At 35.0% G+C, this 24895-nt stretch overlaps 1 protein-coding gene across 1 annotated transcript; it reads right to left on the minus strand.

Annotated features, from left to right (window-relative positions):
• Positions 1–11008: 11008 nt before the first annotated feature.
• Positions 11009–24520, minus strand: sult4a1 (sulfotransferase family 4A, member 1). The gene is made up of 7 exons (XM_056455998.1): positions 24181–24520; positions 19510–19640; positions 19352–19432; positions 18461–18587; positions 18287–18381; positions 15556–15694; positions 11009–12668 (listed from the first exon to the last, which is right to left on the minus strand). The coding sequence occupies exons 1-7, from the start codon at positions 24347–24349 to the stop codon at positions 12556–12558; spliced, it is 855 nt and encodes a 284-aa protein (XP_056311973.1). The 5' UTR covers positions 24350–24520; the 3' UTR covers positions 11009–12555.
• Between the last annotated feature and the right edge of the window lie 375 nt (positions 24521–24895).

Here is a 24895-nt window from a genome sequence, read left to right on the forward strand (position 1 = left end):
TTCTTTTTCTTGGGCCATTTTTGTGGTTGCATTAACATGGTCACTAGGAACTCTAAAGTGCACTTACATCATTAATAGTTTCCATTGTGCTGAGCCAATTGTTCTTGGAACTATGAAAAGTTCTTCCTGATCCTCTTGAAAGGCCCTAATGACTCAAAAAGAGACAAAGAGAAAAAGCATCTCTGATCTTTTTCAAACCTTGAATCAGAAATAATAAATCAACAGAAGAAGATTCTGTTTCAGGCTCATTCTGAAAACGTACCCCTATATACATTTCTGGAGAGCGTCAAATACATCCCAGGAGCTACGTTTTTTTTGCAGTTTTTGTTTTCGCGAATCCACCAGATGCTGCTGTGTATGCTTTTTGAGATCTCAAATTTCTCTTGCGAGTGCCATTCGCGCCTGCTGTTCTAGCGTAAATCCACCAGAGGCCGCTGTCGACTGAATGATCACCCACTTCCTTAAAACCAACCAACAGTGTTTTCAAAGGCACCGATTGACCAGCGATCACCCATTTCCCTAAACCCAAACGATAGTGTTTCAAAAGCACCGATTGAGCTGCCTACCCCCTTCCCTAAACCTAACCGACAGTGTTTTTAAAAGTAATCCAGAAAAAGAAAAGCCCCCGCCTGATTTTCACCACGTTTTCAGGTTTTACCACATTCTCACCCTGTTATTTACTTATTATAAATTTTTTGGCTTTTGTTTTTGTCTTACCTGCTTTCTGGAACCATTCTTTACCAGACTCGAATCCCGTCATCGTGGTCAACTTCACTCCACGTTACAAGTTTGCTGATGTACGCGGTGAGCCACCAGACAAACTGGTAACAGCTGAAAAGCTGTCCACATAGAGATAAGCCGTCAGCTGGTTAGCGCGAAAAGTAACTGCCTCACACCCACTGTGTAGCATTTGTTTTAAAGACGAAATGCAGCCATACGTTTATCTGGCTACATAATTCACGCTCTCCAGAAATGTGTATAGGGCTAAGATTTCAGAATGCCACAATCTGAAAATACACTTCACACAGGCTCATCAAAATTATACATCCAACGGTCTACAACGTTTGGTATAGGAGGGTCAAAATTTGACATAAACAACATTACATTATGGGTAAATCTTTCTTTATATCAGCAGTTTATGCTGGTTTTGGTATGAAGTGGTGTGGCGGAGATTGTCCTAATGCACTTTTGGCCTCTTTATACCAACTGAGCATTGTTGAAATACAATTAATGCTGACGATGTAAATCCTGACCACAGTGTACTCATCTTGCACCCATATTCCAGTAGATAGGCCACGTTACAAACTCCAGATCACAGTCTTTTTAAACCCTGTCTTTTTCCTGAATCTTCCTTGAACATAAGTAGAAAAGTAGGAAGTCAAGGTAGCTCCAAAAGCATCCTCGCATGGGAATTCGCTTCTGCAGGGTCACTCCAGGGACAGAACTTTTAACCTCAAAACACGCACGTCGCAAAGTAAGCAAAGCATGCCACACGCACACAGACACCTATTTCAGTCATGCATAATCAAAACACAGTCTCCTATGAAGTGCCCTACATCCTGAAAATGCTCTAATCCACCGCACAAAGTCCCTTAAGAGTCTGTCAGAGTGGGTCCTATAATAGAGCGCATAGTTTTTCATTAACACGTATCCGTTTGTGTGTGTGCGTGTGTGTGTGTGTGTGTGCGTGTGCGTGTGTGTGTGTGTGTGTGGCTAATGGCTGGGCTCTTAACACTAGCGCATTCACAGAGGACTTCGGCAGATGGCAGTTCTGGCACTGACTGAACCCTCTCTCCCATTCAGTGATGCACCAGGACTGACAAGACAATGCATTAACACTCATTTTACTCTAGTACACTGCTTCTCCGCTGGGCTTGCTTCAAGACCCAGATTGGACATCAAGTGGTGAGCCAAAACGGGTCCAAAATTGTTTAGCATACAAAAGTAAACAAAATCATCCTTCACACGTTTACAATTGCGCAAAGCATGTTTTTGTTCTGGTTGCAAGTGAAGTTGTATTGTAGCTTGTGTGATTTTTCATAGTTCTGAATATTTTATTCAAGAATGCAGGTGTTATGCAATCTGTTAATGTAGAGTTGCTTGACCTTTGGCCTAAACATCAGAATATTTACTTGACATAAAAGTTTTGAACGTTTTGACATGCATTACCTGGGGGGAAATGACTTTGGCATGCCTGCTCTGTTGCTGCACCAAACAACAGTTGCAGGACCTGTGTTTCCTATGTTTCCCAACCCTGTTCTTAAAGGCACACCAACAGTACACATTTTCAACCTCTTCCCTTTCAAACATATCTGAATCAACCCAGCAGGCACAGGATGTCAACATGACATCAGATTTGCGTTGCACCCCAATGTCGTGGGACGTTGCATTTTGCTTGGAAATGAAAAACGGGTTGACGTCAGAAGCCGACGTCAATGTCCAATGTCGGACAGACAAATCTAACCTAATAATAACCAGGCTCCAACTTATATCTCTAATCTTATTACTGTTAAAATATCTGGCAGAAGTTTAAGGTCATCGAACCAGAAAATGCTAGTCGTTCCCAGATCCAAATTGAAGAAAAAAGACAATCGAGCTTTCAAACAATTTCCAATGAATCTTTGTTCAGAGGGAAACTTAAACTACATCTCCTAGAAAGAACTTTTAAATTGGGAGAAAATTGATCCTTTATTGTACCTATATGGTGTCTTGTTTTTTATGGTTGGTATGTTGGATGTATTCTATGTTGTTTTATCTGTTGCTGTCTATTTTTAATAATTTGCTTTTAGGTATGTACAGCACAATGGTCAACAACTGTTGTTTTATTGCGCTTTATAAAGAAATAAACTAAAGTAAACTAATATTAATGTCTTATGACGTTGTGTGTCTGTTGGGAAATCATCAGAACATTAGAAGAGACTCGAAAACCTGAAATGAAAATATGTACTGTTGGTGTGCCTCCAGGAACAGGGTTGGGAAACACTGATCTAGACAACAAAAGACTTACATTTTTTCCATTAGGCATACATTTCCTGGAATTCAAAACCACAAACTTTGGCACGGCTAACAAGCTATCGGGAAGCATTTTCTCATCTTTATATGTGCCCCTGGACCACAAAGCTATTCTTACGTTGTACAGGTATATTACTTATACAATGTATTGGTCGAAATTATATATATAAAAATGTATGCTAAAAATTATTTTAAAAAAGTAAATATTATGTTCCTTAAAGATTTTGTTGATGTGAATATATTAAAACTGTTTTTGATTTGTAGTGTGCATTGCTAAGCACTTCATTTGGTCAACTCTAAGAGATTTTATTAGAACTCTCAGATTGCAGATTTTCATTTAGTTGTATCTCAGCTAAATATTGTGCTAACCTAACAAAGTATACTTTACTGGAAAGTGTATTTATTCAGCTTTCATGTAATGTAAAAATCTTAAAAATGATTTTGTTATCCAGGGTCACATATTATGCAATAGCATGCATGCAAATATTTGCATCGTGTTTTATTCAGCATTCTATTGTACCGAAATCCATTGCTCTTCAATCAAGCTCATCCTTTTTCTTGCAATCCACCACTGACTCTCTTTCTCCCTCTCTTTTTCTTCCTCCATCTCCCCTTGCGATTATTCGCGTACGTGTTCTTTTCTCATCTATAGCAATGACTCGCATGTTAAATAATTGATCAGTGGAGAAGTGCGCCCAGCTCTCAATCTCTTCATAGAGTGCCCGACAGCATGAGAGCGAGCTATAAAAATCAAAGATATAATAATAAAGGCTGAAACAAGACGCCAATGGCATGTCATTCCCCAAAGCACAAAGCGACTCCAATAAGACGCATCAAAATGTCAGGAGCGCAGCAGCTGTTAACGCTGGAGAGGAGGATATGGGCCTGTAAAGTAAACTTTCCCCAAGTTGGCTCAGACGGGGGAGGAGGGCTGATATTATGGAGGATATCAGTATGGAGAGGCAGACTGAAGCGAGCAGTCAAACTGTCAGATGGAGGCGGCCAGACGGAACAAAGACGAACGGAAAGACAATTATGACCGAGCAGCGGAGCCGTGGCGGAATCACACAAACGCACACTTGACGTGACACTGATGCACGCCGCATAAACACACACTCTGTTCCTGCACTTGCGTTTCGCCGAGTGCAGTTGGAAAAAGGGAAATTATTGCGCACCTGAACCTGCATAATTGGAAATATTTCTACTCTGCCTTTGACACCTTAGGGGGGTGGGCAAATCATGTTTTAGCTCAAGTCAAATTTATAGGAAAGAAGAGTCACCCTAGAAAAGGGGAAGAAATGTGTGCGTGTGTGTGCGTGCGTGCGTGTGTGTGCGTGCGTGCGTGTGTGTGTGTTCGTGTGTGCGTGCGTGTGTTCAACATAAGTGGAGGACTTATAACCAGTCCAGATTGTTCTTAAATGAACAATTAACTTGGTAATCTTCATTCCGTCTGCCACGGTTTGCTTAAGATCATATTAAGGAGGGAAAAATTAATTGTTTATTTTGTAGAAGCAATTCAAGGACAATTTAATAATGATCTGGTGGGTTTAAATGCTGCAAGTTACTTTTTATATATATCTGATACAAATATATTTATTTGCACTCACCGGCCATTTTATTAGGTACAACTTACTAGTACCGGGTTGGACCCCCTTTTCCCTCAAGAACTGCCTTAATTCTTTATGGTATAGATTCAACAATTTACTGGAAACATTCCTCAGAGATTTTGCTCCATACTGACATGATAATATCACGCAGTTGCTGCTGTCGGCTGCACATCCATGATGTAAATCTCCCGTTCCACCACATCCCAAAGGTGCTCTATTGGATTGAGACCTGGTGACTGTGGAGGCCATTTGAGTACAATGAACTCATTGTCATGTTCAAGAAACCAGTCTGAGATGATTCGCGCTTTATGACATGGTGCATTATCCTGCTGGAAGTAGCCATCAGAACATGGGTACATTGTGGTCATAAAGGGAGGGACGTAGTCAGCAACAATACTCGGGTAGGCTGCGGCGTTGACACAATGCTCAATTGGTACTAATGGGCCCGAAGTGTGCCAAGAAAATATCCCCCAAACCATTACACCACCAGCACCAGCCTGAGCCGTTGATACAAGGCAGGATGGATCCATGATGTTGTTGATGCCAAATTCTGACCCTACCATCCAAATGTCGCAGCAGAAATCGAGACTCATCAGACCAGGCAACATTTTTCCAGTCTTCTATTGTCCAATTTTGGTGAGCCTGTGTGAAATCTAGCCTCTGTTCTTAGCTGACTGGAGTGGCACCCGGTGTGATCTGCTGCTGTAGCCCATCCACCTCAAGAGATGCTCTTCTGCTTACCTCGGTTGTAACGAGTGGTTATTTGAGTTACTGTTACCTTTCTATCTGTTCAAAGCAATCTGGCCATTCTCATCTGACCTCTGGCATCAACAACGCATTTGCGCCCACAGAACTGCCACTCACTAGATATTATCTCTTTTTCAGGCCATTCTCTGAGATGGTTGTGCTCACCATCTTTTGAAATCTGTGAAAGCTGAAAAATCAATGAGTTAATTGGGCTTAGTCAGATAATTCACAAAATGACCAACAGGTGCAGATTAACCCTAATAATCAAGAGGAATCTGAAAGTGTTCTCTAATTTTGATCAATGTTTCAATCATCTCTTGTACGTTTTGTATACTGTTCTTCAGAATATGAGTCATGAAATATGCTCATAAGCTGCTCTTTTACTCCTGTTTCAGGATAACTTCAATAGGTCTAAGCATTGCCTTTCAAATTTGGGAAGCTGTAGTTTATCCTGATCTCCACTGTTTGTAATTTAGTGACTTTGTAGTCATATTTAAAGCATGTGTTTGCCTTTCTGTGAGTTTCCAGTTCTTTCATAGTGAATAAATTGAGCAATTATGCATGTGTAGGTGTGCTAGTAGCCCCGTTTCAATACAGAGATTAAGCAGGACTCTGGTTCGAGTCAAAATGAGGCAGTAGGAAGCCAAATCAGCATAAGCCGGATGTTATATAACGAGGGAAAAAAAAGTAAAATGGACATTAATCAACAAAATAAGGCCACTTTTCGAGAAAATGGGATTGTGTTTGTGCGGGTTTACGTAGGATTTATGAGGGTGGTTGCAATCTTTTTTACGTCATTGTTGAATTCTTGATTCGGGTTGGCTGAAACACTAAGCTCTGAAATAAATTATTTTGAGTTATTTGCTAATAAAAAACACGATTATGCATTATTTTTATTATAGTGCCTGAAAAATCTACCTTTATATATATATATATATATATATATATATATATATATATATATATATATATATATATATATATATATATATATATATATATACACATTAGTTTTAGCTCTGCTTACACTCAAAAAATTATTCTTTGCTGCTTGTTGAAACTGCATATTTAAAATGAGCTGAATAAACACAATTCTTAAGTTTTTTTGTGGGACAACTTAAGTGTTTTATGTTCAATCCACTTCAATTTGTAAAAATTTGTAAGTTAACTTAATCGATTTGTGTTGGAGCAACATGAAGGTATTCGGTTGTCATGACGTATGGAATACTGTTTCCAGGTCCAAGCCGCTACTCATTTAAATTGAGAAAAAATTCATTTAGTTATATCACACATTAAAGTGAATGTTATATAAAGTCATGGTGTACACAATAGCCCTGGAGAGTATTTCACCAATCACTTTCTGCCCATCGGATATTAGGTTTGGACATATTGCGATTGTGATTTTCGAAAGTATTACATTGCTTTGTAAACGTTTATTATTACTATTTGTTGAGTCTCCTCATACTATTTGTTGGAGTGCTTAGACCCGGAAGCCACTTCGCGTGACGTCACACTTAACAAGCATTTTTTACAGTGTAGTTGAACTGAAAATGAGATTTAAGTAAAGTTTATTTGTAAACTTATTTCAAGAGGATCACATGCTTGTGATTGTTCTCAGCTGGTCCCGCATCAACTCATGATTTATTATCCAATCAGATACTATAATCAGAACTCACTATAAATGACTAAAGTTTTCTTATCTTCGTCTTGAAGAATCCCCCCTACCCACCCCTACCTCCCCTCCTTTCCAGATGGGTGACACGGCCTCACAGCAAGAATGTCCCTTCTAAACCAGTTGGCATTTCTGTGCGGAGTTGACTTGTTCTCCCCATGCTCGCATTTCCTCCGACAGTCCAAAAAATCGCGCAACCTAAGTAAATTTAACTTACCAAATTGATACAATAGCCAAGCTCTTAGTGAGTACACCTATTCTCAGCCATCCTATATCTGTCAATAGCCAGAAATAAGCCGGGCGGAGTTTATCGAGATCTACCTGAGCTAAAACTCCCCTCCCGCTCTGCAAACAGGAGGGAGCCCAGGGCTCGAGGATCTCATAAGCTCAGGGCTCTCTCCCAGGACAGCATGCTAAACAAGCTTTATTATCAATCATCAGCAAAGTGTGAACTCTTGAAATTAAATAAAAAAATAGAAATATTTTCTTTTTAAAATATCATTGTAAGTCCCTGACAGCTATGAACCTCATGGATTGTTATTCATGGTAGCTATTTATTAGTTCCAGAAAAATCTATTTATTTGTCTATTTTAATATATATTTGATCATTATGAAACATCTAAGGATTTTATTTCTATAAATATATGTTTTTTTAAAGTGCAGTGTATTTACATTTTATTGATACATTTCATCAGTTTTACATCAACAGTTTCATCAAACTAATTTTAATTGCAGTAATAGCTCCATTTTATATGACTGCATGATAGTTATGAACTTTACTTTTGGCAGAAATGGCGAATTATGCAAAACCACAAGTCACAGTTTTAAAAAAAAAAAACTCATCCAGACGGCACAGAACAGCTATAACTAAAATATCACAAATGCAATATGCAGTAAGACTTTTGAGCCTGCGGCTATCAGGCCATTCCTAGCCTGTAAATACAGAGCAGCTTTTATGACCGGGGCTGAAGGGAACAATATTGCATCTCTCTGACAGTGAGAACTCTATATAGTGTCTGAAGAGATGAGCAGCATGGGCAGAAAGGGCTGCTTGTACACACTGACACAGCAAACACAATATCACAGCTGCTTTACACCTCTCTCTCTCTCTATCGCTCTCTCCATCTCTGCTTTGCTTAGTTGCACTTTCTGTTGCAGTAGAACTTGTGGAAAAGTGTCTGCTGAAAAACAAGAACAGTGTACATACTTTTGTACCCTCAAATGCACAGGGCTGTCAATATCTGAGTTGTTCATGGAAACAGTGTGTTGTTTTGTAGAGTTGCAGTACAGATGTAGAAAGACACATTGACTGTTATATGCACACGCACTTTCTTTCTTGGATCCCACACATTCTTAGCTATTCTGTATGGATTCTGTTGGAGAACTGGAAAAACTGAGAGTAGGAAGAAATCACAATGCTGTGTAATAATGAGCAGAAAGTGCAGTAGATTTAGAAACATTCCAGCTCTGTGTGTGTTTGTTCAGCATTAATTTAATTTAATTTAATTTAATTTAATTTAATTTAATTTAATTTAATTTAATTTAATTTAATTTTTATTTTATTTTATTTTATTTTATTTTATTTTATTTTATTTTATTTTATTTTTTTATTTTATTTTATTTTATTTTATTTTATTTTATTTTAATGAAATTGATAAAAAAAAGTTTGTCAATTTTCAGGTAAAAAAAGTGCACTAAAATACATTTTATTTTAAAGTTGTTTATGTTTATAATTGTTTAATGAAATAAACTGAATTAATTGATTATTGAAAATCTTTTTAATAAGATTGAAACTTTTAATTTATAAGTGTATTTTAGGTGGCAAGTTGGTTCAGTTGTTGGTACTGTTGCCTGACAGCAAGAAGGTCGCTGGTTGAAGTCCCGGCTGGGTCAGTTGACATTTCTGTGTGGAGTTTGCATGTTCTCCCCATGTTTGTGTGGGTTTCCTCCAGGTGCTCCGGTTTCCCCCACAGCCCAAAGATAAGTGCTATAGGTGAATTGAATAAACTAAATTGGCCATAGTGTATATGTGTGAATCTGTGTGTGTGGATGTTTCCCAGTACTCCAGATAAGTTGGCGGTTCATTCCATTGTGGCGACCCCAGATTTATAAAGGGACTAAGCCGAAAAGAAAATGAATGAATATATATATGTGTACTTATCAGTTCTGCATGAGATGATATGGTGCAAGGTATTTTAAACAGGACAATTTTGTCTAATGTAATGCTGTTTTTATTATTATTATTATTATTATTATTATTATTAATATTATTCGTTTTATTTATTTATTTTTTGCAAGCGCTTCTTTTAGTATCAGTGGCCTTATACTGCACTGCCCTCTAGTGGTTTTGACACAATTTTAATTAACAGTCCTAACACTCTCTTGCTAATATGTTGAGTGATTTATTAATATATTTTAAGACCCAGATTGAAGCCTTCTTTATAACACATTTGTATGCATCTGGCATGTGTGAAAAGATGATATTTGAGTAGTGATATGGAAATCATAATAAGTAGTGAAAAATGAACAGCTGACAGCAGACAGTCACCGCAGGGGGTTCTTTAAGAAATCCACCATACGAGTTGTTTCTAAATTATTAATGCTGCGGTAGGGGAGAGACACTCAGTTAAATATACTCAAATCAATCTTTTTATTTTCTTTACATTTCTTTAATATTTTTGCTACTCTTTTAATATTAGATTTAAATCGATTCATTTATTAAATTCAAAGAGGATTGTTATTTTAATAACGCAACAAGAGGATGGTGTTGTGTAACATTATAAAAGTGGTGCAAGAATCTTTATCATTGATTGAATCATTTCATCACACAAAGGGTTATTTAAAGTGGAAAAGATTATTCGCTCTAAGAAAAAATAGTTTGTGGAACCCAAAACGAGTCTTTTGTGGCATCGTTGTAAAACAAAACCCCCTACTGGAACGTTTATTTTCATTTTAAGAGTGTATGATTACTTTTTAATATCTGACAGGCTGATTAAAGAACACACGTATACATCAGAGGCTCTGATTTGTTGCCATAGGAACTTAACTTGTCCTTTGGTGCCATCTGTGATTGTTCAGAAAGCTCTTTGTACTCAGCATGCATCAGTTTCCAACTGTTGTTAATCCAGCATCTTAGATTTAAGCCACTGCATTAGCCGCCTTTCATTTTGAAACATAGTATTCTCACTCTGAGGAAAAAAAAACAAATCACTTAGTAAATATTATCCAGAACAAATACAAGGCAAACCGATCCTCAAGGCCTGAAGATGTCACTTTATTAATAAACCAGCAAGCACAACTGAAGAGATAACAATGCTTTACATTAAGACAGCATACAGTAGCAAGACTAGTACAAGCCTGCGAGTTTGCTGTTGAGTGAAGACATTCAGGGAATCAGGCTAATAGTTGTGAATAAGAGAAGATTTGTGGAGGAATAAACCGAATGACTGTAATGACGCAGCCTCCTGATTGGACGTGAGGTTTCAGGACTTTATGACATCACAGCATCTCTTCTATATAAACAGAAGTTCTCTTCCTGATTCGAGCTGATGCCTGAACTCAGAATAGCATACCAGCGTACTGTAAGTGTTATATATGGAGAAATTATGAAGGAATTGTTTTAAATTACTTTAGGATACTTTACTGCGCACAATATATGTACATTTTGAAGTGTGTCATATTTCTCGAAGTTAAAGATTACTGAAGTATGTTTAAAAAATACTATTTCAGCCTTTTATATCATTTTATTTTGACGTATTACTTGCCATTTGCAAATAGTTGTGAAATATACCAAATTTCTGAATGCAAATAGCTTTAACTCCACTTTTTTTCAGTGTTAATGCACTAAATATTGAAGTTCCTACTGCCTTTTCCACCAAAAGTATTTGTGCACTCTGCACATTTGAGAAAATGTATTTATATTTAATGCATTCAAAATGTATTCAATTCATTTAATGCATTCAAAAAAAAATTTCTGTGCAGAAAACTGAAAACAACATAAACCAGATTGGATTATTTGTATCAGACAAACTGGAAACACAGAACTATCTCTAGACATATTAATTAACTGCCTGTTTCTTTATTAAACATGTATTTAATGAGGTCATGTGACAATGTAGAATACTATTTAGTGGCATAATGCACACTATTGCATCTATAATATGTAGTATGCTACACTCTCAGAAATAAAGGTACGGAAGCTGTCACTGGGGTGGTACCATTTGAAAAGGTACAAGTTTGTACCTAAAAGGTCCATGTTAATACCTCACGGGTGCACATGAGTACCTAAAAAGTGCAAAAGTGTTCCACTTAATTTTTAGGTACTAATATGTACCCGTGAGGTACCAATATGGACCATTCAAGTACAAATGTGGATCTTTTGAAAAGGTACCACCCCAGTGACAGCTTCCATACCTTTATTTCTGAGAGTGTAGTATAATGTACACAAATACACTTCATTAAACATGTACACATAGACATCACATATATGCTATAAAACTGCAGGTTAACTATGTTTAAATATAATAATTTATATTTGATTGTAACTTCAACTTAATTTGATTGTAATGCAGTAATGTGCACCTTTGAAAAGCTGCTTTAAAACTATAATTATAGTAATACAATAATTATACAAATTAACCTGAATTGAATTGAATATAATATAAAGTATGCTAGTATCCCATTCTGAATGCAGCCGCAGCAATTTGTTGGATATGTGAGGTTATAAGTCACGTTATTATGAGTGCTGGTATTTAAGTTCACCTTATGCATTTTTATACGTTTGACCAAGACATAATAATGAAATGAACTCGTATCTCCTCATAACAACACTTTTGATGCATTACATCATGATGTGAAATGAACCAAATGTGCTTAAAATATCCTTCATACATATACTTGACTAACAAAATATTTCTAAATCCAAATATCGATGCATAACTGAGGAAATATAACAACAAAATAAATAAATAAATGTTTTTCAGTTAAAAGCTTTTCTAGTAAAAGCTACTAAGAAGAAAAAAGCGAAATGACATTCCACACACACTTGATGATATTTGGCCAGGAGCCAATCAGCATTCATCATGAGGCTCGGCTGAGCTGTGATTGGATGACTGCATATTTGGTGCATCTAATAGCCAATGATTTCAAGAATCCTCCTGAGACTATGACATTTTCTCTGAGTTTGTCGTTAGGGTTTAAGCATATATCTTTTTTTTTTCCATTTCTGATTTTTAATAAATACATTTTTCATAAGCGCCTTTGGGATATGGAATAGCTCTGTACAATGTGCAAACGCAACAAGCACTGTGCTCACCATTACTAGCACTGCTGATGCACTGTTTATACAAATACACACAAGAGAAAAAAAGCCTGCGTATCTGTATTAAGAAGTTACTATTGTAAAAGCAGTAATGAGCGAGAGATGGGGGGGGGGTCAAATCTGCATGAGGAAATGTCCATCGGGTGACATTATTAAGCAATCTGGGTGAACTGGTTGGTTGGTCCAGTGTCGCTGCTTTACAGGATAAAGTCAAAGGTCAGGTCAGACTTTGCCATCTTCTGGCGGTAAATGGCATCAAACTTTTCATTCATGGACACGGTGAAAACGTCCTTCCACAGACCAACACGACCTGAGGAGGATGAAAACAGAGTTAAGATTGAGCAGAATCATAATAAACCATTAAGTAAGCTTCTGATTTTAATGCAAAATGTAGCATAATTACTGTAGTTGAGACACACAGTTGAAGGCAAAATATTAAAAAGTTGTATTATTTTCCACATCCAACCATTTCAAAAATGCTGTTTAATGAAGAGAAGGTTTAAAATAATAATAATATAATAGTTTTAATAATGAATGTAACAAATTTCTGTCATCTATTAAAACTGACGGAAAATTAAACGCAGTCTCAGACTTGTAATCTCAGACACAATGCGCTCAATAGAGCTGGTAATGTCAGTGTGAAGGGTAGGGTTAGGGGTGGGGTAGGTGTGCACATTCAAAGCATTGCATGCAGCTCATCTGAGATTGCATCGTGTCTCGTAAAATGAGCCTTTTTTAAAAAAGGAGAGATGAAGTGTTCCTTTAAGGGGTTAATAACCTTGATTTAAAAAGTTGTTTTTAAAATGTTAAAACTGCTTTTATTACAGGCAAACTAAAGGAAATAAGACTATTCCAAAAGAAAAAATATATAACAGACAAATAAGTGACAATAATTTTGCCTTCAGCTGAATATGACAGCATCTATGACATTTTGCTTGACAAAGAGAATGATTCAGACTGACGATGAGAAGCTTTATTAGTCTTTCAACTTAAATATTATGCCTATACTTTGGTGTTGTGCATTTAAATGATACAACAGGAATTCTACTAACAGGAGTTATATGTTTAACTTTTTAGAAAACTATTATTGAGGAAATCTTTATTTTGAGTTACTTATTACCATGTATTCATTTATTCTTATATAAACAGAGGCCAAGTACTTTGTGTGAGAATAGCATGAGAATGGAATGCATCTAATCTGTATATTCCTATGAGAAACACATTGTTTGCAAGACATGTATTGTAGTGTATCTGATCTGAAACTTTGCCATGGTTAGAAAACAATGAGTGGAGTTTTTGCCACAGTAAACACCTGCTGGGAAAGGGAGAGAGATAACAGTGGCAGACAGGTGAGAACCTCTGAGGAGTACAGGCAAAAGAATACATATTTTGATAATGAAAGCATATAAAAATATGGTGGTTAGAGTGCTGGGGCAGACAATATCTGCACTTCATTTTTGAAAAAGAACTTAAAAACAAGCTTTCCGTTTCATCTTCATTCTCTCCAGAACACTGGTCTTGTTAATGACATGGGAAGTTTGTTTTTATTTCATGGGAATATTTAATAATTGATTTATTTATTAACATTGCAATTATCGTATGTTATGGGATCACATTTATTGCATTTAATTGTATTACCTTTTATTTTATGATTTTATATTTATTGTATTTTATCATGTTATTTTATTTTACAGCAATTCATTTTATTATTTTATATTTTGCACATTTAAAACAACCAAGAACATTCCTAAAAGACTTGCCATCTCCCACACTCACCTTCAGTTCCTCTCTCACACATTTTTTCCATCTTCATGTGCACTGTTTATTAAATAAATCCCTACTGTATGCTGTGAGATTTTTCATCATCATGCCAAGCCAAGAATCCATGCACTAAAAGAAAAATGAAGACACAGGAAAACAACAACAAAACAGAACTAAAGTGCAAATGATAAAATAACCTCAAATAAATGTTTATGTGAAAAGGAAGTTTAACATAAAATGTACAGGATAAAAAATAGGACTTATGACAACAAATCAATTTCCACAAAAATAAAGATGCTCTTTACATTTTTTACCACACGATGGCACTGCCTTCACTTGAATAACTAATAATCTAAACACAATTATCTGAAGGCCAAGTCATCAATTCTAAGAGGAAAACAAGCCACATTTCTCTCAGACAGACAGACATACATGCGTGTGAAATGTGGAAAAGTTCACCTCACTTTTGGCCGAATTTGTGCATTTTTTCAATTAATTTATGATTGCACTTGTATTGGGAAAGACTAAGGATTTCTCTTGCTCTTGCATTTCCATAAGGTGGAAATATATATATATTAAAACACATATTAAAACATATTACATTTTTATATTTATATTATATATAAATATATATGTAAATATTTTGGTTTAGTATTTTTTGTATTTATATTATATTTTATTATTTATTTTGTCTTTTTATTATATATACACAATATTTATAGATCGTATTACATTGTGTAAATTTCGACGTGATTAATCGTGATTAATCATTTGACAGCACTTATATATCAAAATATACAAAAACTGTCAAAAATATAATTTCCTAAAATACTGAATAATAAATAATATATTTATATAATTTTCTATGCTATATATATATATATATATATATATATATATATATATATATATATATAGCATAGAAAATTATATAAATATATTATTTATACATACGTGCATATATATATACATACATACATATATAATATTAGTATGTGAAGGCTGAAATTAAATATATCTTTGAAATTTCCTATATATATATATATATATATATATGTATGTATATATATATATATATATATATATATATATATATATATATATTGAGCCCCACATTACAAAATATAATATATTTAATATAATATATTTAATCATTAATTTTCATTCAGCTTAGTCCCTGAATTATCAGGGGTCACCACAGCAGAATGAACCACATAATAATATAATATAATATAATATAATATAATATAATATAATATAATATAATATAATATAATATAATATAATATATCTTGGCCAGATTTAAAAAATAATAAGTGTACCATATGTGTTACAAGCGTCTCTCTTTCTAACTCCTCTAATGACAGGCTCTGGGTCAGTGTGCTTAGGGTGAAATGTTGTGTGATTTGGAGCTGCGGTTGTGTTTTGTCTCTCACCACGGCAGATGGACAGGGCCTCAGAGTTGCAGCACTGCTCGATGAGTTGGTTACTGCTCTCCACCAGGCTCTCCAGCTGGGCTTTATCACACGAGACGCCCAGAAATCGAGCCAGCTGCTCCACCAGAGTGCCCAGATCCTCCAGAGACAAACAAAACACACAATCACTATCTCTCTGTTATGTAACTATGACACTCACACCTTGGTCTTGCACTGATTACATCAAAAAATATTTAGCTTACATAATTAACTAAAATGAGTGATTTCAGGGACCTTGAGGCGGAGGTTTTTTTTTTCATTTTATTTACTAGATGTTATGTATCGCAAAATAATAATAATAATAATTATAATAATTATAATAATAATAATAATAATAATAATAATAATAATAATAATTATTATAATAATAATAATAATTATAATATTAATAATAATGATAATAATAATAATAATAATAATAATAATAATAATAATAATAATAATTTAATTGCAAATAGTACATTATGTAGAGCAACAAATTCAGGTATGTACAACTTTACTTTTTGACAAATTAGTTTCACCAGTATACACTATTTAAACACTTTCAATACTTGTTTTTTTTACAATTGATTTCATTTGACTGAAATTAATATTTGTTATTTTAATAATTGTGTTAACGCATAGATGCACACAATAATATTGTGATGTTGTAGTTTATCTTGACAAAAAAATTGTCAGTAATAAATCAGTTTTTATTCAGTAATTATTCTACTAAAAATGTATGTTTACTTATTTATTTATTTATTTATTTATTTATTTTTTAATTTACTTATTTGCATTTAGTGTCATTGCAATAATAAAAAATAAATCTTCATTTTGTAATTTAGTAGTTAATTAAACATTTTTTAAAAGCCAGAGGAACAGTTATATTTTTATAGAGAGGTGCACAATATTATTATATTACTTTAGTTTAAATTTTATTAATATGTAATAAAATGTGTATCAATAAAATATTAAAAAATCAAATGTATTATCCAATAATTTGTGTGAATTTCACATTAAATGTCAATTTAAATATAATCAATTTTATTATAAATGTTTTTTCTTTGAAATGTACTTTAAAAGTAATTAATTTATTCCTGTTATGCAGTCTTCAGTGGCACACAGTCCTTCAGAAATTATTCTAATATGCTAATTTGCTGCTTAAATAACATTTCTTCTTATCACTATAGGATTTCCTTTAATGAATCTCTGACCTCCAACCGGTTCATAAACCACAGACTGCAGGAACATGTTGTCCTATCTATATGTTTGCCTCAAATGCAGCGTGACTGTGTGGTTCTGTGTTTTTCTTGCTGGACTCTGAGCTCTTTTAATCACATTATCCCGTAAAGATATGGAAAGCACATATTTAAGCAGAGCGACTATCAGTGATTCCCTTCTCCTGCTTCTAGGAACTGTGAGGAATGAAATGTACTATAAGTGTGATAATGAGCGATCAGTGCTGATACCACACTGATAAACAGTAGAGCTGGAATACAGAAACAAAATACTTGCTTACTCAAATATGATAGGCTAATTGCTGTTGTTGGTAATTATTCATTCATTCACTTTCCTTCGGCTTAGCCCCCCTGAGTTATTAGCCCCCCTGTTTATTTTTTTCTCCAATTTCTGTTTAATGGAGAGAAGATTTTTTCAACACATTTCTAAACATTATAACTTTTAATAACTCATTTCTAATAACTGATTTATTTAATCATTGCCATGATGACATAATATTTGACTAGATATTTTTCAAGACACTTCTATACAGCTTAAAGTGACATTTAAAGGCTTAACTAGGTTATTTACGTTAACTAGGCAGGTTAGGGTAATTAGGCAAGTTATTGTATAATTATGGTTTGTTCTGTGGACTATTAAAAAAAATTGCCAAAGGGTCTAATAATTTTGACCTTAAAATGGATTTTAATAAATTAAAAACTGCTTTTATTCAAGCCGAAATAAAACAAATAAGACTTTCTCCAGAAGAAAAAATATTATCGGACATACTGTGAAAATTTCCTTGCTCTGTTAAACATCATTTGGGAAATATTTAAAAAAGAAAGGGAAGCTAATAATTCTGACTTCAACTGTATATATATATTTACTGAAATATGAATTCGTGTTCAATGAATACATGTTCCTAAACCATTAATAATAATAATAATAATAATAGTAATATATATATATTATTATTTATTATATTATTTTTTCAAAACTAAATAAATACATAAATGGTAAAAAACAGATAATAAAATAGACTAAAGTACATAACATAATATTAGTAATGCTGCCTAATTAAGCTAAAGTACTAACATTTCTAAAAATAAATTTAAATATAAATATTCAAAAATTAATGCAATTAACAAAAAACAGATAAAAGACATGTCTATAACTTGAAGAAGAATTAAGGTCATTCATTATATATATAATATCCTAAAACTGTACATAACAGTATTAAAATGAACTAAATTAATGTTTAAATATAAATTACAAAATGATACAAATTTTATATTTAAATTGCAATAAAAAAATTAATAACTGCGTCCTCTTAGTAAAATAAACACAGGACACTTCAGCAACAGCACTGTTTCTTGACACTAAAATACTTCATCCCATTTAAAAAATGGTCCGACCCTTCTGGCATTTGCCAGAATTGCCAGATGGCCAATCCGCCCCTGAGAAAGATTGTTAATATCGACTAAAGACATACCTTGTACATGTCCTCATATTTCAAAAAGAGAACATTGGAGTCCATGCGATGCTCCCAGAATTCCTGAACATGCTCAAACCAGGAGCCATATCCCACTATAGGAAAACACAAACAGATATAAGTCTCAAAATATGATCTACTTTCCAGCAAATATCTCCGTTTTCTGTCACTCACGCTTGTCATTCATGAATCTCCTGCAGAACTCCTGGAAGGTTCCTCTGTAGCTCATGGTTCTCAAAGAGCGGTGAAACTGGTAGTAGGAAACCACCAGATCTTTAGGATTCCTGGCCATATAAATCACCTGCAGGACAAGCATTGTTAAGTGTGTGTAAATACATATATGATATCACGTCCAATTAATCAATGAATTGACGATGGCACGTTTACAAAACACTTTTATCCTCTGCATTTGTTTGATCATCATAACAAACAGAAAAAGGGATATTTAAATATTAAATAATTGCTCCGCTGAATTTTTCGAGAGGGGTCTGGATGCAGACTTGGTGCAGTTGCAAGGTTAGCTGCATGCAGTGATTTTTAATGCCCACACCTAACCCCAACCCTCACAGTGAAGTTACCAGCTCCATTGAGTGCACTGTGCCTGACATTACATCTCAGAGATATGCAGTCTCAGCTTGCAAATCCAATCTGCATGCAGGTTTTTCCACATTGGTCCATAATCCTTTAGAAATCATTCTAATATGATATGATTATTTATGATTATTATCAATGTTGAGAAAATTTGTGTTGCTTAATACAGTATACTAGTAATACAATACAGTAAAATATGTGTTAAAATCTTAATAAGAGTTTTTAATTGTTTTTTGGAATAGCAATGTTATTTTAGAATTGAGCATTACATTTGTTTAATTCTTCATATTCCAGTTTTCATTTTAATTTGAGTTTAGAAATGTCGTTGCATGTTTTTGTTTTCATTATTTTTAGGTGTTTGTTTTTTTAAATGTCTATATGTGATCCTGGACCTCAAAACCTTTTTTTTTTAAAATAGGCCTTTATGGTAGTCAATTCAGATATTTATATGTTTTCATTGTGTTCACAGCTGACCTTTCCTTCTCCATTATGCATGGCTGATGGCAGAAAACGGTACGGCAGGTGACTTTTGATCAGACGAGGCGATGTCAGTTCCTACCAAAACACAAGTAAAAGTTATTTCCACTATTGTTTCTGTAAATGCGATAATGCATGTGATAAAGAGTGTTTACCTGGATAATCTCCAATCCAGGCTGTGGGTATTCCAGCACTGGAAGCTGCTCATCAATATTCATGAGCCCGATCTCATCTGGATCCGCCCCCTGACTCACCAGATACACCACCTCCTGTAGTAAACTCGTGCCTGCATATGTGAGATATTTTCATTTTACTTCATACAGCAAGCAGCTTTACAGTATCTGAATCAGAATGAGCTTTATTTACCAAGTGTGCGCAAACACACAAGGATTTTTTTTTCAGGAGCTCAGGATACATACATACATACCAACACAAGAACACAGAAGGACATTTAAATAAGTGGAAAATAAACAATAATAATTCTGAAGTTATATATATATATATATATACATCTACATGGTTTATGTGTAGTATGTGCATTGTTGACTTTTTTAACTGTACAAATAAGAGATAAAAATATTTATATAAAATATTGAATATACAAAATATATTTTATCTGATTGATATACGATATAAAGTGGGTATTTAATATTTTATATATTTTGTCGTTCATGAAAAGTTTTGTCATTTGTGAATTATAAATATGAATAATTTTATATTTAAAATGAAATATATGGTGGCACGGTGGCTCAGTGGTTAGTACTGTCACCTCACAGCAAGAAGATCGCTGGTTTGAGTCAGTGTGGAGTTGTGTGTTCTCCTCATGTTTGCGTGGGTTTCTTCCAGGTGCTCCAGTTTCCCCCACAGTCCAAAGGCATGCGCTATAGTTAATTGGGCAAATACAATTGGCCATAGTGTATGAGTGTGTGTCCGTGTGTGTGCGTGCGTGCGTGTGTGCGTGCATGTGTGCGTGTGTGTGTGTGTGAATGCAAGAGTGTATGGGTGTTTCCCATTATGGGTTGCGACTGGAAGGGCATCCGCTGCATAAAACATATGCCAGAATAGTTGTTGGTTCATTCTGCTGTGGTGACCCCTAATAAATAAGGGATTAAACCAAAGAAAAATTAATAAGGAATAATATTCATTCATTAATTTTCTTTTCAGCTTAATCCCTGTATTAATCAGGGGTCGCCACAGTGGAATGAACCGCCAACTTATCCATTATATGTTTTACTTAGTGGATGCCCTTCCAGCGCAACATAACACTGGGAACACATAACATAACACTCTCTTTCACACATATACACTACGAACAATTTAGTTTATTCAATTCACCTATAGCGCATGTCTTTGGACTGTGGGGGAAACCGGAGCACCCGGAGGAAACCCATGAGAACATGAGGAGAACATGCAAACACAGTGCTAACCACTGAGCCACCATGTCGCCCCAAAAATGTATATTGTAAACTAAAATAAATCTTGTGTTATAACTTTCACTGTGCTGCAGGCGGGATGATTAAAATAGTCTAAACCTGAACTGACAAACGATGTGTTGTATAATAGGCATATATCACCTATTAATGTGGGGTGACAGTAAAGGAGTTAAAGATCTGGAACGAATTTATGAATCAAAGATTTTAAGGACATAAAAATGTTTTTATAATGATGACATGCGCTCATAAATCAGTTTTAAATCTGTTTTTCTCCTTTCCTAACTGTGAAATTTGATTGAAGAAAAAGGAAAGTGTCTGATTTGCCCGTAGCTTTTTGAGTACATAATCCGTGTCTTCCAAAATAACACAAAATAAACTCTGATTTTGTTTAGAAAGTCATTCAAATCTGTAACATTGACAACACTGAGTTTAATCTAATTAAGATGCCTGGAGAATATCAGGAAGCCTGTAATGTTTGATTCTGTTACTCCCACATTAACTATCAACAAGACAATGTATGTTTACTCTGCAGATTGGACTGGTATGACGTATAGCTGTATTGACCCGTGATCCATCATGGCCCGCTGGAGACACACATTTTCAGTGCGTAACACTCAGCAGGACTCGGCCTTCCCTTGACTCTCCGGACTCAATTACACAGATGCTGGTGCGACAAAACACACTCTGCAAAGCCAAGCCATTTCAGAGCCTCACACTATCATTCTTACTATCTTGCTGTCTGTCTTTCTGTCTATGCGTCAGTGGTCTATTTATAACTGCACAATGGTATATTGTTATAAGCTAATGCATCCATTTAGACCTTTGCTTATGTTAAGAGATAAGGTTAGTTTTCTTTGCATTTACATTTTACAATAAGATTTCTATTAGTTAAAGGGATAGTTCACCCGTTTACTCACTCTCAGTTTACAAACCTTTTTTGCTGAACACAAAAGAAGATATTTTGCAGATAGTTAAGTAAACTGGTAGCATTTATAGTTGGAAAAAATACTACTAGTGCTTTCAGATATTACATTTCAATTGTTGTGTATTATAGCTGTTTGTGAATGCAAAAGTTCGACAAAATATTGAAGACTGAAGTGTAAGATGAATGGAATTATTGTCTGCCATTTTGGTCTGCCTGAAACAATAATTCCAGACGATACCTCCTTAAAGGAGTAGTTCACCCCAAAATTAAAAAGTACTCACCGTTTACTCACCCTCAAGTGCTGTGAGTTTAAGATTTTTTGAAAACTGTTAGAAACCTGTAACCATTCACTTGCATAGGAAAAACAAATACTATGGAAGTTAATAGTTACTGGTTTCCAACATTTTTCAAAATATCTCCTTTTGTGTTCAATAGAAAAAAGACACTCAAACAGGTTTGTGACTAGTACAGAGTAAATAAAAGATCCCTTTAATGAACAAACCGAAATGGGTTTCCACCAATGTAATGATGCCAGCTTATCTTCATTGGCTGCTCACAAACTATGTAAACATTGACCTTCAAATACTGCAATTGTAGCTGAGGCCTGGAAGAGTTAGGTTTGTGTTGTCGAAATGTCAAGATGATGAGATTGGTTTTTTTTTTTTTTTTTTTTTTGTCCTACTAAATCAAATCCTTTTTGCATGCAATTCCAAAGCTTGAGAACTTGGGTATTACTTTATTTTGATGGTCCCTTGAACGCATTTTGTTGAATTTAGGTTACATTGCATCTACATGCCAACTAATTGTAAATAGATTATAAGTAGACTGTTAGATTGGGATTAGAGTTAGTGTAAGTTGACATGTACTTGCAAAGTTTCTTATAGTCAGTTAAATGTCTGTTGAAGGAGCAGTATCAGCAGATATTAAGCAGACAGTCCACTGTCTGTCCAATACTGAAATGAGAAGTAATTGGCATGTAGTTGCAATGCAACTTTTAGTCAACAAAATGTGCAATAGCCCTGCCGGCACAGGACATCAACTTGATGTCATATTGACGTTGTACCCCAATGTACCCCAACATCATGGGGACATTGGCTTTTGTTTGGAAATGAAAATTGGGTTGACGTCAGAACCCAACGTCAGGCTGACATCAATGTCCAACCTAAAATCAACCAAATATCAATGTCAACCAAATACTCATGTTACACCTTGACGTTGTGTGGGCATTACCACTATGACATCCATCAAACGTTGGATTTTGGTCACTTTCCAACACAACCTAAAATTAACCAAATATCAACGTAATTAGACGGCGTTATTGGACTTCAATATAATGTTGTCCTTAGACCTGGCTAGACATTGAATTTTGGTCACCTGATGTCATGATCTAAATCTAACCCAATATTAACGTCTTATGATGTTGTGTACCTGCTGGGTAGGGACCATCAAAATAAAATGTTACAGATTTTAGATTCTAATTGATAAGGCAAAACTAATAGCATTGCAACTGTTTATGATGCTGTGTTTACCAGTGCATTCCAGCATGCACTGTGGGCTGTTGAGCAATCACAACAAACTAGCCCTTCTGACCAATCAGATCTGAGTAGGGACACTTACAAAATAAAAATCAGACATTATGAAAAAGGAGATGATGATGTAATGGATATAAAAATATAATTATAAAGTGTTTTTTGACTTTGGATAGGAGATATAATTTGCAGCCTTTAAATGTATGGCCACTTTAATACAAATTAGCATGCAGGACAGCAAAAAAAGCTCTACTAAAATGCTCTACCTATCAGATGACTTATAACACAAGTAATTTGACATCGCAACAAGCATGCATGAGGGAGAGAGAGCTACATCCTAACAGGAAACAGCGCCTGTGCAGTGAATGAACACATGTGGGCCTGCATAGCAAACATTTAGCCTTTTATTTCATATTATTTCACACACAACACAAACAAAAACAAGGTTATCATTGTTATGGACCACGATTTCTCAAAAATGAGCAACTTAAACAGCTTGCTTTTAAATTAAACTCAGCTGTTTACCACAGGCCTGGCTTCAGCTGCAACTATAGGTGGCCATAAGTTTCTCAGGGTGGGCCGGACATGATTAGGTGGGCCATAATATATTGAAAATGCTTCTTATTTAAAGCTGTTATCCATTACTGAGTCATATATGAGTATGTAAACATTTTATTTGAATAGAATGTATTTTTTTACTAAACATAACCTCTATAATATTATGTTTATGGATGTATTTATTATACTCACAGGCTATCTGTAACATCCATGTTATATTGTCAAAAATAAATATGCAAAAAGCATAAAGTGACGTCGCGTGATACTAAAAATACACCAGAGGACGCTCTATTTTGGTAGCATTTCTCTGATAATTGCATCCAATACATAGCGAAAGCATGCAGTATACAGTGTATTATTCTAATGCACGCGATTGAGTACCTGATTTGGGATACGTGACGATCCATATGTCGCTACTTCTTAGCGAAAAGTTGGCGATCTCGTCCATCTTGCCCCTGCAGAAGGGAGGTAGTCGAACTCCATGATGCTCGAAGTATTTGCTCTCGTATTCAATCGGGGTGCTCGGCGTGTCCACCTCGCTTTCCGCCATCCTCTCGAACGATCACAGCACGCAAAAAGCTCGAAGGGAACGCTTTTTAAATAGATTTGGGGAGAAAAGCGCGCATTTGACATCCGCCAGCGCCTGATTGTTTGGCAAAGACGTGCTGCTTTGCGTGCGCCTTGACCTTCAGCCAATCAGACGCAGGAGAGATGATGTAATGGGATCCTCTCAGCATCAGCACCAGTCGTCGGGCGGTTCCTCCAGCGTTGTGTAAATAAACAGCACGTTTCTTGAAGTCCATCTATAGAATTTGTAGATGCTGAAAGTGAGAGTTTAATTCATTATAGCATTATTGCATAAGAGTGTAATCTTTTTGTCGGGTTCGTCTAACGTCTCGTAGGCTTTTAAATAGCATTTATTGTGTTATTAATTATGTCTATGTACGATTTCTATTAACCTAAATTGTTTTAAATTAGATTTTCTGAAATATATTTTCAGTTTTTAAATTTTATTGTAGCTTTAGTCTAATTGTCAAATGTCTAAATAAATAAATGTTTCAGAATCATCAGCAGAAGACGAGGCCTAGACTATTTA

The sequence above is a fragment of the Danio aesculapii genome, chromosome 4 (genome assembly GCF_903798145.1).
Source record: "Danio aesculapii chromosome 4, fDanAes4.1, whole genome shotgun sequence".
NCBI classification, from domain to species: domain Eukaryota; kingdom Metazoa; phylum Chordata; class Actinopteri; order Cypriniformes; family Danionidae; genus Danio; species Danio aesculapii.